We start from the raw sequence: 16,281 nt of genomic DNA, 5'->3' as shown, positions 1-16,281 counted from the left end.
TACCACTGGGAAATAGTTAGATAATTTTTGATTTTATGAATTGGTTCCTTGACCTCTATAAAGTCAATGGGATCTCGGTACAGTTGGAAAAGGACTGGTAAAACTCTAAAATATTTGAAGTTAAATCATTATATTTAGGAGCTGATATCTTAGTACATTGTTGTGAAAGAAAATCCATCATGCCCAAAATTTTGAAGTTCTTTACATATTTTTTGCCCCTCATATCTATTTACTGTCTTAAATTCTGATAATTTTGACTCAGGGCTTTCTTTCATGATGTCCCCAGAAAAATAACAATTTTCAGCAATGTGTCTGTACTCATTTAACGTGCTACATGCATTTTGTTTCAGTGTATTAAACTGCAGGGTCCTAGCACACAGGGAGCGATCTTCAAGTATGTTTGTAAAAATCCTTACCCAGTGTGCTCTCCTAGTATGTTCTGTGAACCTCTGCAGTGGTTTTGATATAACCCTCCAGTTTGAAAGTCAAGCTAACTATATTCTCATTCAGACAGTCTGTCACCTTAGCCTCTGGTCCAGAACAGTCACATATTAGAGTATTCATTAAAGTATTTCATTAAAGGATTTAATACTTCATTAAAGTATTTTCAATTCATCAAAGGAAAATCGCTGAGCAATCCTTTAGTGGGTGATAGGCTGTATGCCTGATACTTACCCCGCTACAATGCATGTTGTTCTCTCCCACTTGGCTATGCTTTGTAGTATCCTCAGCTGAAGATTCAGTTTTACCTGCTCTTTTTCAGCAATTTTTAGCAAAGAACTGGCATGTTCTAATGAAACAGCTCTAAGCAAGGATGTAAATCACTATGGATTGCAAGAAATAGTACATGGCATAAAAATGAATAGAAGCATCTTCCCACTTATCTAGACAGATAAATTGCCCAAGGGTTGCATTTAAATTAAACTCGCTACATACCGGTGCATTGGGATATGCCTGTCAATAATGAACAAATTCTAGATCCACTGCTAAAATAAAGGCATAATTCTCTACTTTAGCATAGTCTGGATAAAAATAAACTTCAGTTTGTAGTTCCAAGTTTATATTACTTTTCTATTTTTGTCCTTAATATTTTGCTCTGAAGTATTGCAAAAGTGGAAAATGAATTAAGCTGTTAAACTTTGACTTTTACATGTACATTCTTGCCAACAGGTATTTGTTCTGAGATGCAGCTCATTCTTCTCTCCTAGTGAAATTTGGCCTTAACATGACATCCCCATTCCGTGCCAAAGCATCTTTTGCCTCAGAAAAGCCAATGAAATAGCGCTCACAGTCATGTCAAATCTCAGCAGTGATTAAAACCAGCCATGATTAGCTATGTGGGTCAAAGTGTGCCTAAGTGATTGGCAGATCACAGATTTTCCCGTGATGTTACTAAGATTAATGACATAAACATACTAATTATTTCAGTAGGATATACATTATTCCTCTAAGTAAACTTTCCAATCCAGTTTTAATTTTTTAGATTCCTTGGCACCATACCATACCATGTATGAGTGATTATAGTGAATATTTACTATTGCTCACCAGACTGAGGAATTTGATTTTTGCTCATTAACATCATTGTAAGCTGAGCTGCTAAATCATCACACCTGTCTTTTAGCCCAGAATTGTCAGTCACCTTGAGTCCAAAAGGAAATACTCAGAAACAGTTTTAGCAGAGCAAAACAAGCAGGAAGAGGAAACCCAAGGTTGCTTACCAAGTCAGAGCACAGGGAGAAATCAGCTCCCTCAGACTTCTTGAAGTCTGGGGCTGTTGTAAATCCATACTGCATCAGACTGTGTGAAAATCTACATCTAACTCTGGTAGCTGTAGCCTAGTCTCTGTCTGATTATGAGGGAAAGGGTACTTTCATGGCTTAATACAAATTGGCCATTACCAACTGGTATTAACTTTCTGGTAAGATTCTGGCTTTAGAAAGCAATTGAATGCAATCCTCTGTTATGAGGCTCAAGATTTAGCTTGTGTTCTGACAAAATATGGCATCCATTTGAAACATATGAAATATAAACTCTTCTAGCATTTTAATATGTACAGCTCTTTCTCTGATTAGGAGCCACGTGAGCCAAAGCAGGTCTCAGAGTAAAGGCACAAGCTTCTTTATAACCCATGCTATTTGGGGCGCTCCCTCTCATGAATGTATTGCATTTTTAAGTGGTTGTATTTTCAAAGAATACTTTTGAGTAGCCTAATTTTAATATTTCTATTGTTGTACAATCCTATCTGCTATCAAGAAGCTCAAGGCTCTCCTCATAAAACTTTCTCAGTTATACTATAAAATGTTACACTTTTAGAAATAGGACTTTTCTCCAAACAATACAGTGGCAATGATGGTAAATTTTCATGGTTTTAGGGCAGAAATTTTATCTGTTCTGTAGGAACAAACATACTTAGATATATAATCAAGAATACACATTCCTAATTTCTCCAGTGCTATCGTGAGGATTCTATTGCAAATTGTGGGTTTTATTTTAATCTAGGTCAGATGTTGCAATATTGTACAATGATCGTTCTGTTCTTGAAAATCATCATGTGAGTGCTGCTTATAGACTCATGCAAGAAGAAGAGATGAACATCCTGGCAAATTTAACCAAAGATGATTGGAGGTAAGACTACTGTGATATTCAAGCATAATTCCAGTACGTAAAAATAATAAAAACCTCCCGTCGTGCGGCGTCTATTTTAAGAGTTCAAATTACAAGGAAAAACTTTTGCACCAGAAGGTGTTATGGATGTTCAGAGCTTAGGAAAAGCTGCTGGAAAAGTGATTTACACTAGTAAATCAGTGCTTTATGGGTGACTCTATACAGTTTTCTAAGTAAGTTGTGCATTGATGAGCCATGTCTTGGACTGCATGATAGTTAGGTGTGCTGACTGTGCAGACTGTGCTGTTAAGTTACGTTATCTTTGTCTAACAATGGATTAAAACCTCAGTGCAAAGTCTCAATGTATTGCCAGCTTGACCACTACTGCCTCTGGGATTTCTGCTGTGTGACATCGCACAGCATAGCTGCATCTTGGCTAAGTATTAAAAAGTGAACTGTCAAGTAAAGGCTCTGCTACACTAGAGAAATATCTTGTTTTCCTTCTTATTTTTTAATGTAATTCCTAAAGAAAATTTGACTATCCAAAAGAATCGGGATCATAACTGACTTGTCACAGATACCAAGATCTAGAAGACTAAAGTGAACAAGTGTTAGAGCTATGACTTTCTCCATTATTAAGAAAGGTATGTTACTATCTTTGTATTACACAGATCGCAGATCAGTATCTATAGCACTTAAGATTTCTCTGTTAAAACTATCATTCAGAGACCCTTAAAAATAATTTTTAAATAACTGGACTGTGAGGCCAGATAAAATGTTCTGCTTCTAGACAAATCTGCTGTTGTCAATGATGCCACCACAAAGAACAAGCCTATTGTCTGCTTTATTTGTATTTTCCCACAACTATACATTTATGAAGGAATATGTGAATATGAGAGCAAATTTTGGCTTAGTACATTTTTTAAAGGTGAAGGACTTTACATTTTTTAAAGGTGAAGGACTTACTTATATAGTAGACTTAGATTATTTGACTGTTTTATGTGGTGATATAGTTAATATGAAAGTACTTTTTAATTTAATATAATGTGAGAGAGGAATCATACACTTTTCCCATCATCTCACGGGATGATCATTTGCATTTAGTTATCATAAATTCTAATTATAAATTTAGTTCAGAGAACGATCTCTGGAAATAAACTGTAAGCTTGAGCAAGAGTTGTCTTACACAGTCAGATTTTCATTGCCAACATGAGTCACTGTTATCCTGATGGGAATTCCTTTGGGGCTGATGGAGTAGTTTGGTCTCTGTGACCCTTTTCCTAGCCACTGAGTATGAAGAAAGTGTTTGTGCCTCTAGGCAGCCATCAGAGACTGGATTTTTTTTCTTTTAAAATCTTCATTGTATAGAAGTAAGAATTTTCAAATCTTCAGACTTGTTACTGTGAGTATGTTTATTGTAGTGTTGTAGTTTCATACCTTGTCCTGCCAGAGAATGCTTCCACATAGAAAGGGACAGAACTTTTCATACGATGGAGTAGTTCAGGACTGAATAACGATGGCTTAAAGACCCTTACATGCTTCCATAGTCTGGGATCTTTAGTCACTAGAGACCACCATGAACGCAGTAACATGCAGTTGCTCCGGCCGACAGAAACGTAGCTGCCAGCTAGCACAGTGCACCCCGGTCATTCCCGTTTGCTGTGTCTCTGGGGGTAAAGAGTTACGGAATGGAAGCTCCTGTGAAAGAAAAGATTTCCCAATGGGAAGAGGATCCTGCAGTTTCTGGATGTGTGAAGTTTGTGGCACATAGCTGTAGTGGACTGCAACAGAATAGAGGGAGGCACGTTATAGATTATTTGCGTATTTCTGAAATACCCTTCTCTGCACAGAGAGCTTAGTCTTCCTACAGTTCTGGACCTTTTGCTCTAACTTCTTCTGGTGTATTTTTTTCTCTTTGGTTTTTGGACTGACCATGAACTAACATGTTCTTTCATGAGGTGTTCAATCCAGATGTGTTTATACTAGCTTTTCAGCCTCCTCTCACTGTTATTCAACCAGGTTTCCTGGAGCAATTTAGTTTAGTTTTGTGCTTTTTGTTTGAGTAAAGTGGTTGCACAGGTGCTATCCACTTGTATATCCTTGCAGCCTGCTTAAAGTTAGCGAGATTTGGGAACCAGAGGAAGTAGAACTTCTGGTCCTCTTCTGGGGGCTATTCAATACAATTTAGAAGAGAAATATGAAACCTGATTGATTAACTAGGACCCTCAGTTCCATGGTTAGTTGCTTTGCTAGGCACTTACAGTATGGACTTTGAAACAAACTGTAACTTCCAAAGTACCCATCTGGGAAGCTGCACAACCTATGGAACTGTGATATGTTACCTAATTTAGCAAAATATTCCTCTTACCCTGTCATCAGAGGCAATTGTTCATCAGTGCAATGACAAATATATTAGCCACTTGAAAGAAACTTCTAAATTTTCAAATTATTACTAGAGTAAACTTTTTGGATATTTATTGAAATTGATGCTATTGGACTAATAGTTTTAACGTTTGCGCTGAAGCAAATTGGCAGTAAATTGAAATGATAATTTGTTCAACTTTTTAGTGTACTTCCTGGCACTGATTAATTTCTTAACTACTGTCAGATCTCTTTTCTTGGATTGCAATGATTATATTTTTTTTTAATTTAATACCTCTGCCTATTTAAACTGTAGTTCTGCTAATTATTCCAGCAGCATAAAGCAAAGTGAATGAGAATGCCTTATAGTATTACATTTTCCTTTCTACATGTTAATGTTAAGAACATAAATGCGCTAATAAACTGTCAGGATCAAGTAAGTTTAAAACATGGGGTTTGGGCCTGAGCAGGGAAATACTGCCACCATCCTGATGAGCCCATCCTTCGTGGATAACACATGTGACGTTCATAGTCATTTCTCACTCTTCATTCTGAAAAAAAATCCAATCTTCCACATTCACCTTTTTTCTCTCCCTCAGTTCCCCAGATAATGAAACGGGGACTCCTCTTTCTCCCCCTTTCTCCGTTGATTTACCAGGCCTCTGCTGTTTTAGCCCCACTATGTGCTACCCCAACAATCAGAGGTGGACAGGCAGTATTAAAAGATCCCCAACCATTCCATTCGTATGGCATACATTGATATATTGCCAGATTATATAAAAAGAGTAACAAAACAATATGCATTACATCTAGCATAAGCGGCTTCTCTTTCACACCTTCACTTGGGGGGTTTCTATCTGGGGAAAGCAGGATTGCTGTAACTTGCAAGACGATTCTTAGCGCCTCAGCTGCCAACTTGATTCTGCTCAACCTGCTCTATTCTTAGGTGCTTACTTCCATTAGCATTAGCATCCAGGTTACTAAATATCTTTGTCATGGATTAATCCAGGCCAAATTGGTTTCAGGTTATTGGTTAACTACTTTCTTGAGAAATTCATGTGCTGCTCCTTTTCTGTTGTTTATCACAGTATTATTCATGTCATTTTTTCCCCATCATCTTATACCTAACTATTTGTTTACAGTGTCCTACCCATAGGACATACAGATATGGAAAGGCTAAGAAAGAAAGAGAACACAGGACATGACTGCTCTGTTATTTTAAATGGAGTTTGTATGCACCAAATCAGCATTCTTTCAACTGTATTTGGATCTGAAGAAATTGCTGTGTAGTGTACATGAGTGCTGTTATATTTTTTATCACAGAATGAAAGACTGGAACAACTACATGTTGTTTTTCCTTGCTAGCATTAGCAGGGCTACCTGTATTATCCTGTGGACTGACTAATGAAATGGCACTGATTTCTCTGCAGGAGTTGTCTGTGAGACCAGCTGAGGTCGTCCTTGATCCTGAAGTTCAGAGGCTTTTTTTCCCCCTGGGAAATGGCTTGGGAATGGTTTGAGTCTGAAAGTAGTCTTCCATGCAATGATAGTAGACTGAGCTTTCTTATCATCTCTAGTAAAGTTCTAGTTTTCCTGTTAATTCTGGACTTTCTGTCTCTCTGTGGCTGATAGGAGGGCAGGCATGGGGCTGAAATGTTCCCAAGTGTGTGAAGAGAACAGTGCTACTTTGATCCCTACTGAGGGGATAGAGGTCAAAATTTGAGTTTGTCACTTGCTGTGGCAATGTAAATCTACTACAAGCAGAATTTTGCTGCTGTTCTTTGTGCAGTAGGAGTAAGCTTATTTTTGATTACTCTTAAAAGAAAGTCCAGACATGAAAAGTTCCTAGGAAAGTGTCCTGTAGAAAGAGGAAGTGGTAATTATTTAAAAACAACAGACATTTAACAATGCAGAGCCTGCAGTTTTCATGTAGTGTCTAGTTGTTCTTTATTTTTATTTTTAATGAGTTTGGCTATGTTTGAAAAGTACAGTTTTAAAGCAATGTGGAGGAGCAACAATTGGGATGCAAATTGATTAGTATCTTATGAGGTCGGGTAAGTTAAGGCATTTTCTAAGCACAAGTTGCTATGGCTGCATATTATTATTTGAGCAGAAGTGAGAGGGCTGAGTCTTTATCCTGTTACATAAAAGCAAATCAGAAATAAATACACAAAAATAAATGAGGAATATCAACTTAAATATGCAATTAATTTATTTGGCTCACAAGCAGTCTCAATAGGTTTTATAATAAACTTCTGTAACAGCCCTAAAGAAAACTGCAACTTACTTACTTCTTTAAAACATTCTTCTTTAAACTTACTTCTTTAAAACAAAGTATTACATACTTTGGCTAATTGCAAACAAGCATACTTGGCTCTTTGTCACACCGTACCGGGTCTCAGTATTCTAAGGAAGGCATCCTTAAGTTTGTAAGCATATTCCTGAAGATATATGCTACATGAAGATTTAATATGTAGTTGATTTCCCCCCCCCCCAACTCCAATATCCGGAAGCAACCCTCTTTTGCATGTAAATCCCTCTAGGACATGTAAAAAATATGTTAATAAAGAGCTTGTGGACTCCTACATAGTCTACAAATATACAATCCTTCTACCTCAAGGAAAGTGTATATTCCAGCTCAGTATTTACTGGTGACAAAATTAATGCACTTTCATATACCATGATAATTAATAAACTTCCTCACATGATTGATGTTTTACTGTTTTCTTACTCATTTAATAGAAAGCTGATGGACAAGCATTATCTGACCATAATATCAAGATACAGATAAACTGTGAATCCTGAACTTGTTCTGATTCGTGTAATAGGCATTAAGGAGACCTTGAGGTGAAGGGAGTTTGACACGCTGTTCATAATATTGGTGTAATGTTCACAGCATTTCAAATGTAACACTTCTTGCTCTTCTAAGTGTCTCTGCAGCCTTCTTAATAGGTTTAGTGTTTTGCCTATTCTGTGCTAGGATGAGAACAATAATATAAAACACTAATATGTTCTCCTATGTGGTGGTGAGGCCAGAGAAAACTGGGTTTTTTGATTACTCTAATGCTGAAACCAAAATGGAAAGAATTATAATGAGTGCTAGAACTGCATGTAATTCTAGTTTATACACCAGAAAAGAGGAATTGCAGAACAGCATGACTTTGAAATAATAATTGCAGCATGGGTTTTTTGCTTCCACAGAATCCCTTTAGGATACAATGTTCAAGTTGTTAATAATTTATTTAAAAGCTTTTTAAAATGTAATAGAAAACGTGGGTTGTTATAAATTAACAAGTGCTGCTTAAATAAATGTTCCATACATAGAATAAATGAATTGTAATAAGTCATTTTGCTTTTAATTATTTTTAGGGAGTTGCGTAGCTTGGTCATTGAGATGGTTTTGTCTACAGATATGTCGGGTCATTTTCAGCAAATTAAAACCATGCGACATACTCTACAGCAGACAGAAGGGTAGGTTATTTTCCATTCTGCTCTTTATCTGTAGTCTTTAAATGAGCTCGTGTCCAAGAAAAGACATTAACTAGTTGCTTTTGTTCTGAGATAATCAGAGCATGTCTTTGATTTGACAGGATAGACAAAGCCAAAGCCATGTCTTTGATTCTACACGCAGCAGATATAAGCCATCCAGCAAAATCCTGGAAACTGCACTACCGGTGGACCATGGCCCTGATGGAAGAATTTTTTCGACAGGTGCCATTTTAAAATCTTTCAGTAAATCTAGTTGAAGAAACAGCAGTTACCTGATTAAATCTTTCTATAACTTTACCAGCCAGGTTGCTCTTGATTGTGATTGACTAGCATAGTCAGTAGTACATATTCCTTACTCTTAATACTGCTGACGTTAACTCAGCTTTTATGTGAGTGAATAAGATGAAAATGTTATTGCTCCATATCTATTTCAGGTGATACCAGGATTCTAAGCATTGCAGGTTTTTTTCTTTCAATAATATTATAACTTGTCAAGCTGTTTTCATTCTGTAGTCAGAGATTTATATATGCTTTGAGTTAAAAAGAAACACGGATAGAGTAGGATGAGGGACTCGAAACTAGGAAGCATTTGCATTCAGCAAAGGCAAAAACGTTGTCTTCATCTTATATTTTAGAAAATCCTCCTATTTCTTTTTCTTGCCATTGTTGTCATGCACGTGAGACATAGTTTTGAAGGTTTTGCTGTCATAAGGGCTAATCCAAAGCCCTGAGACATTACTGGGAGTCATCCTGTTGGCAGCGTGGCCATATATCCTGAAACAAAAATGAAGACTTACTCTATGAAAGGCTTTTTATGGCTGCAAGATACTGAATTCAGAGAGAAAGCCCATGGGCAGCCAGTGTTGGTGTGGCTGCTGCCATTTGCTGGCTCGCCTGGGCAGGTGCCAGAAAGCATTTCTGTGATGGGGATGTGCTTGCCCTGCCATGAACGCTCCCTTGAGCGGGGAATGCTGAGTGCTTAACAAGCAGTTGTGTCAAACAGGAGCAGCCAGGAGGGTGTTTCTGCTTCTCCCATCACTCGAAACGCTGCTGAACACACTAAGCACTTGTAAAAATAAACCATTTTTTTCTCAGCGTAGTAATAGCCTTTGATGAAGCATTTCTTTGTTATGAGAACTGATTAAAATACAGTTCAAGTGGTAAAATGAAAGCCAGGACATTTTAAGTGTCCTGAAGTAAATAGCTGAGCTTCCAAATCATCAGCATATGTATAAAAATGACCACGTTGTGATAAAATCAGAAACTAAAATTTATGAGCAAGTAATATCTATGCATTATTACTGTTTCTGTTGTCTATGAATTAGGAATCGTTTGATATGAGAGGAAAAAAATGTGTTATGATTCTATGGTTCTTTTAGCTCTCTGATGCAGGAAACAAAATTGGTAATATAGCAATACACATATAAAAGACTCCATATTAAAATAGTAAAGTGGGAAATTAAGTACTGTGAACAGTTTAAAAAAAACTTGACATTGACTTCTTCTGGTTGTCAGGTTATTCTTTCAGTAAAAAGAAATAGCAATGGCAAAAATTAAGAGAAACTTGGAATTTAATATTTGTATACAATTTAGAAATGTTGTGTTCCAGGAATTAATAATCTTCCTCTTTTTTTTAAAGATGGGTACTATTTTTAGGGGGTGTAGTATGTTAACGTTTGTCAATGGTGGTAGTACAAGATCTTAACAAGTGCCAGGTTATGCAGGTTTTAAAGCAGTCTGCATGTCACTAGTGATTCCTGTTCTATAGTTTAGGAACTTTTATTTCAGATACTTCACAGGGAGCAATGCACACTGAAATTAGCTTGCATTTAAGTAAATTATTTTTGGTGACCTCAGCATAAACTATAATCTCCAGGGAAGCTGAAAAACCAACCTCCATGGCTTACAAAGCATTGAAATATTTCCTGTTAATTTTAAAAGAGCCAAAAAAAAATGAAAGAAAACTCAGTGCTTTCCTGCATCAGGAGTATGGCACTTACTATGAGTGCATAGAAACCATGCACGTTTTTAAAATATGGATTACTGAGATTAAATTGATAACCACAATCCATTTTAGATATTACATGGTTCCTGCAATTATATATAGTCTTTAAAAAACGTTTAATACAGATAATTGAACAGTGTATGTCTAACTCATCTTGATTGTAATTATTTTTTCTGTATGCTCACATTTTCAAATCACATGGGTCACACGGGAAAGGGGATCAGAGTAATAAAAGAGCCAGTAGGCTAAACCATTAGGTTGTTTGGCCCGTCTGCCCTGAAAGTTTCTTGCTCTGTTCCTAGAGGTTCTGAATAAGGAGCTTTCAGACATCCATGACTCTAGCACATGCCCTGGGGAGACTGAGTGGAGATCTGGTGCCTTAATCTAAATAATGGATAGACTAAGCTTTGTGGAAATACTGAGTAGAGTCATGAGTTTATGTCTGTTCCTGTAAATGGAAATGATGAAGATCTTGAGCTTGCGAGGAGAAAGGAGGATCTGATTACTCCAGATATGTATTACTTGAAAAGGTCAGAAACGACCAACTGTAAAAACATTTTAGGCACAGAGAGACAGAGTAGACAGAGCCCATGAGACAGTGAGGCAATGTATCCAGGCAAGTGGAAGTAGCATTAGCAATAAGCAGTACCACACTGCCTTGGTCTTTGAGTACAGAGGATCAGCTAATGTTTTAGTTATTCCTTTATTCTTGCCTTATAAAAAGTGACTAGATCATAAATAAGCTGCTCAAAGGCTTGAGCTGGCATTTAATATTGCAATCAAGCCACCAAATATGTATTTCTGTTGCTGAGCAATATAAAATGTGGAAGTCATGCTGTAGAGGAATGTGCAAGGAATTGAATGCCACTTTATATGTGCTGCTGAGATGAGCAGGATGTATGGAATAATTCCAACACATTTAAAGTGCAATTGAGTAACTGTAAATATATACATGAACAGAGTAGTGCGTGCTTCCTGGATACACTGGTTTGGTTGTTCATCCTACGATCTGTTGATCTGAGTGTGAGTACTGGACATCTCTGGGATTTCCAGATCCACGTCAGCCAAAATTGAATGGTCCAAACTTATACAAAACCCATTAAGTCCACTTCTTTTTTTCTTCTGTTTTTAATAGTAATTCCCCTATTTCTATGGCCTTACAGGAAAAAAGCAGGACTTGGAACTGCCAGTGAGCAGGCAATGTTTTAAAATTCAGCTTTCAAAGTAGTGGGCACCAGCAAAAAATGAACATTCACCTAGGCAAAAAAGCTTGTTAACTGTAGCTAACGATTAAAATAAGCATCAGTGTTAACTTCAGGGAAAAAGCCAAACAACACTGTAAGTTAAAACAACTACAGAAAATGTGTTACAATGCCAAGGAAAATCAGAGCTAGTTGTTCAAAATAGAAATACACCCACCCATCTCAAAAACTTAAAAATAAAGAAATACACAGTTCACGTCACTCAAAGAAGCATCGCAGTTCCTATAATGTTATGCTCTCAATCTGAGTAGGTCCAGTAGCACAAAAGGAGAATTTTTGTCCAATGAGTTAGTCACCTGGGAAAATAATTTATTTTTTTACTATCTTTATCTTGATTTTAAATCTCGTGAGACTCTTAATGACCAATTTAAATATCAACACTGTGCCACTGTGCTCATTATTATAATTTATGATTGACCTGATCTTATTTGACATTTAAATATATTTTTATTCTGTCTTCAGCAACAGAGAGATATTCCTACTAGTGAATGAGAATTAAAGTCAGATCATGCTTTTTCACTTGTGCAAGTACACTGAAGAAATTTTACATGTTCCATAAACCAATGTAATGGAAGGAAATATTTAGCCTTTTTATTACAAACATGTCTAAGTGTCCAATCTCATAACATCAAAGATTTTGCAGGTCTAAACTGTAAATGTTGAAAGACTCCTTATAAAATATGCCATTTATTTTTCTTCCTTGACAAATATTAAATCTCATTAGCAGATGCCTTGCGTTTGATGAGCACTTCCTTTGAACAACTTCCTGTATCTAAAAATTGTTAAACATAAATTAGAATATTGGCCTTTACTTTTCCTGATAATTTAAAGACAAATAATGAGTTTCAGTTATCTGCAACTTGTTCTTATTTAGGAAAATAAGTGACTGAAGTAACTTGTTGAATAAGTACTAAGCATGTTCAGATCATTTATCTATCTGATTATTCAGTATGTGCTTATAATATTAAACATTGTTGTTTCCAGGGAGACAAGGAGGCTGCTTTAGGGCTTCCATTTTCCCCACTCTGTGACCGCAAGTCTACTTTGGTAGCTCAGTCCCAAATAGGTAATGACAAGACCTGTTTTTCTTCTTCTTCTTCTATGTGTAGGAGCATAAAAAAACTGTGTAGACCTTTCTTAGACCCATTTTGCATTTTAAACATTCAAAATCCCATCATATACAATGTTTGTACCTGTTTGTTCAGTGAAGTCATATGCCCTTACAGCAGCAACTCACTGGTTTCAAAAAAATATTAAGCTACTTTGGCATGTATGATCCACGGAGGGGTAGGAGAGGGTTTACCAAGTACTAGATGTAAGCGCATCTTTTACTGTACGTGCTTCAGAGTTTGGTAGCTCGTGTCGTTAGACAGGTTGACTCTTGCTCGAGAAGCCAAAGGCATGTGTCTGCTGCTATCCAGAAGTCTGGTATCGTTTTGTAGCTGCATCTCAACTGCAAATGAATTGGAGGTGTCAGCCCTTCAGCTTCCAAACACCTAGCCAGGGACCAAGACAAAAGGACTTCAGCTGGTATTGAAGTGGTTTGCTTCTCTGGCCATGTCACTCACATAAAGCTAATTAATAGCTCAGACTGCTGGATTGCAGTTAAGACTAACAGCGTGGCAGAGCTGAGCAGCACAGGGTCATGCCTCCTGGGGTTGACAAGGGCCACTGCATCCTGTTCCCGTCACTTCTAATTGTTCTCTGATCAACAGCGGCCAAACTGCCAAATGCAGGTCTTGGCTCCCTTCTCCCTGTTTTGAGCTATCGAATCAGCTATAATGAGAAAATCAAAAGTGGTAAAGTTAATTGGGGATGGTTACAAGGCCATACCCCCTCGAAGCTTACCTTTTATGTGAGTGATCTCAGTACTCCTTGAGAGCTTCTATTGGTGCAAAGGTGTTAGCTTTGAATTGAAGCATGTCATCCCGTCTGATCTTGCCACTCAAAATGTTCTTTGTTCCATTCCCCTGGGACGCAAAATGCAACATGCTTGAGAGTTATAGCTACTGCAAGTGGGAAGCTGGATTTTAGGCTGAAGCACTGTTGCTCACCTTTGGGCTGTGTTACATCGTTAAGAAACCTGGAAATCCACTGCTAGCTCTTTTTTTAAAAAAAATCTATTTTGTTTCTGTGAAATGCTCAGCAAAGAATAATACTTCATTCTTTCACTATGTCATTCCTTACCTTGATGAGCACTTTAAAATGTAAAAGACATTGTTCAGAGCTGACATCTCAGAACTGTGGGATGAATGCTGTCTCCTAGGGATATTACTTGTTCTCTTCACTGATTTGACAGAACACTCCTACGCACTGTGAAATAACACTTTACCTCCACAGAATAATAAACAGCAGTTTGAAATATTAACTCCTTGGCAAGAAGCTCCGAATGGTAACAGAGGCAGTAGGACTTCTAGCCTCTTAACTCTACTGTAGCATCCCTTCCATTCAGTAATTCATATTGATTTCAAACTCAAGGTGTGTTACTACACAGCATAAAATTTACATGGAATAGGAATGAAAAGCTATAATTACTAACATTTAGTTATGTGCATCCTACTTCAGGTGGGTTGTTTTGTTTACTACTTTTGCTCAAAATTGTACAGGTAGTAACTAGAATATTGAATCAGGACTACAGTGAGAAAATTAGCCTTATATCAAACCTTAGTTTTTAGATTTGAGAGCTGGGAAAATGTAAAATCTGATTTTTTTTCCTGTCATTTTTCTCTTCAGGTTTCATTGATTTCATAGTAGAACCAACATTTTCTCTTCTTACGGATTCAATGGAGAAAATTGTTATTCCTCTTATAGGGGAAGCTTCAAAATCTGAAAGCCCTGCATTTGGGACACCCAGGTATGAATACATTGTTTATTTTTTGAGCTGACTTAACTAACTACTGTCATTCTCATTATTATCATGATTACTGTTAAGGTTGGAAAAGTAGCAGGACTAGCTGTACAGTATTGCCACCTAGTGGTGCTATCTTTTATTTGCAGTATACTGTTCGTGCATTGACCATGGACAGTTGTGCACGTAAAATGGCAAAAATGCTATACAATGAACAAAATACTTCTAAAATGTAAAGGCGATTTTCTGCAGAATATGTAATAATACTTTATTTTTTTTCTTTGACTCCATCTAGAAAGACTACCAGCCAGTATCTATGTAAGATTGTCAAAGTTCCTGGTTTTCTTACAACTGAGTCTTTTTCAGTATTATTTTAACTGACAGTGACAAAAGTTATCCTTCAGTTTGTGAGAGCAATTGAAAGTGCAGGTGATGCAGGCAGTTTCAGGTTTTTTCCTGAGTTTTTCTTATACTTAGGTCACTCCTCCCCACCTTTCTGTTTTTCATTATTATTTGATATATCCACTTGAGACAAAATTCACTGGGACGGTTTTTTTGCTGGCAGGTGGGAGGGTTTTTTTGCTAGTGGAGCTCCTGATTTTTATATCATGAAGGAAGGTTTATGCAAAACAAAATATCTATGAGAGACAGTGTTATCCATTTGAGTGATTCTGCAGTGAAAGCATTGTTCAGTAATCAGATGCTGCTGTTCCGAATGTTCCCTCTATTGTCATTTCTTTTTCTTCATTTTCACCACAATTTGAGTTTTCACTGAGGCTACTGATATCATAATTCTGCAGGGCATTTGTTCCTTTGCTGTGCAACAGTTACATTTTAGTAGTGAAATGATGAACCTAGCTGCCTTCTAATCATGAATTTACTCTGCATGTATTTCGGTTGCTATAAAGAAGTAATTATTTGTGACAGCATTCTTACTGTTTAGGGCAACAGTGCTAAACGGAAGCATTAACGCTAACACATATCCTTTAGCTGCTCACTTGTTCACATTAGAGATTAGCAGCTCCAGGCTTAATTTTCAATTGATAGTCATAAGTGAATGGTGCATGAACAAAAGCTTATGATCCAGCAAAGCTTACTCATGTGAGGTCAAGTATAAGGGAAATTAGTTTCTGAGTATTGAAGCAAGCGCTAAGCAAGACTGGAGAGCCTAGAGCATAATATCTGAGCCAACAGACTTCCATAAAAACTACAGAGGGATTCCATAAATATATGGTATGACATTTACTGTGTTGTCTGAAATGCATTACAATTGTAGCATAATTTTTCCATTCTATTCTATTTAACATCTCTGGAGTGCAGGGATATTGTAATTAACTCTTCTTGTACAATCCTCACTGAAATTTACATTTCTCCTGATAGGGTAAATGGAAATCCCTTTGTATGTATATGGATATGGGTCTTTAGTGCCAATCAGATAAACTGTGCAACTTAATCCAGTAATTGAAAACTACTGTGAAATGATTAGCCATACGAGGCCAAAAATAGGTTTAATGATTTTACTCTTTGAAAAAAAGAGAGATTTTATTCTTTTTACATACTTTCGTATGTATCTTTTATTCACATACAGATAATGAATTTTAACCTGCCCTTTACCTTACCTAGCTGCAATAACTCTTTAAGTGATGAATAATGCCATTTATTTCTTATTAAAATTATTAAAATTCTAGTTCCTCCTATTTTAGTTCTTCATT

The 16,281-nt window shown here is 36.8% G+C and overlaps 1 protein-coding gene across 3 annotated transcripts in view; it reads left to right on the top strand.

The window, feature by feature from the left end:
* Nucleotides 1-16,281, top strand: part of PDE1A (phosphodiesterase 1A) — a 118,629-nt gene that overhangs the window by 78,429 nt on the left and 23,919 nt on the right. For 2 of the 3 annotated variants that reach the window (XM_062578437.1, XM_062578438.1), the window contains exons 8-12: nucleotides 2,500-2,625; nucleotides 8,335-8,436; nucleotides 8,556-8,676; nucleotides 12,706-12,787; nucleotides 14,455-14,575. In XM_062578437.1, the coding sequence (XP_062434421.1) occupies nucleotides 2,500-2,625; nucleotides 8,335-8,436; nucleotides 8,556-8,676; nucleotides 12,706-12,787; nucleotides 14,455-14,575 (552 nt within the window). Of the gene's footprint in view, nucleotides 1-2,499; nucleotides 2,626-8,334; nucleotides 8,437-8,555; nucleotides 8,677-12,705; nucleotides 12,788-14,454; nucleotides 14,576-16,281 lie in introns of those variants that run through there. The other variant, XM_062578439.1, reaches the window with a different exon arrangement.

This window comes from Rhea pennata, chromosome 6, assembly GCF_028389875.1.
Source record: "Rhea pennata isolate bPtePen1 chromosome 6, bPtePen1.pri, whole genome shotgun sequence".
NCBI classification, from domain to species: Eukaryota; Metazoa; Chordata; class Aves; order Rheiformes; family Rheidae; genus Rhea; species Rhea pennata.
This window is presented reverse-complemented; position numbering and strand designations above follow the sequence as displayed.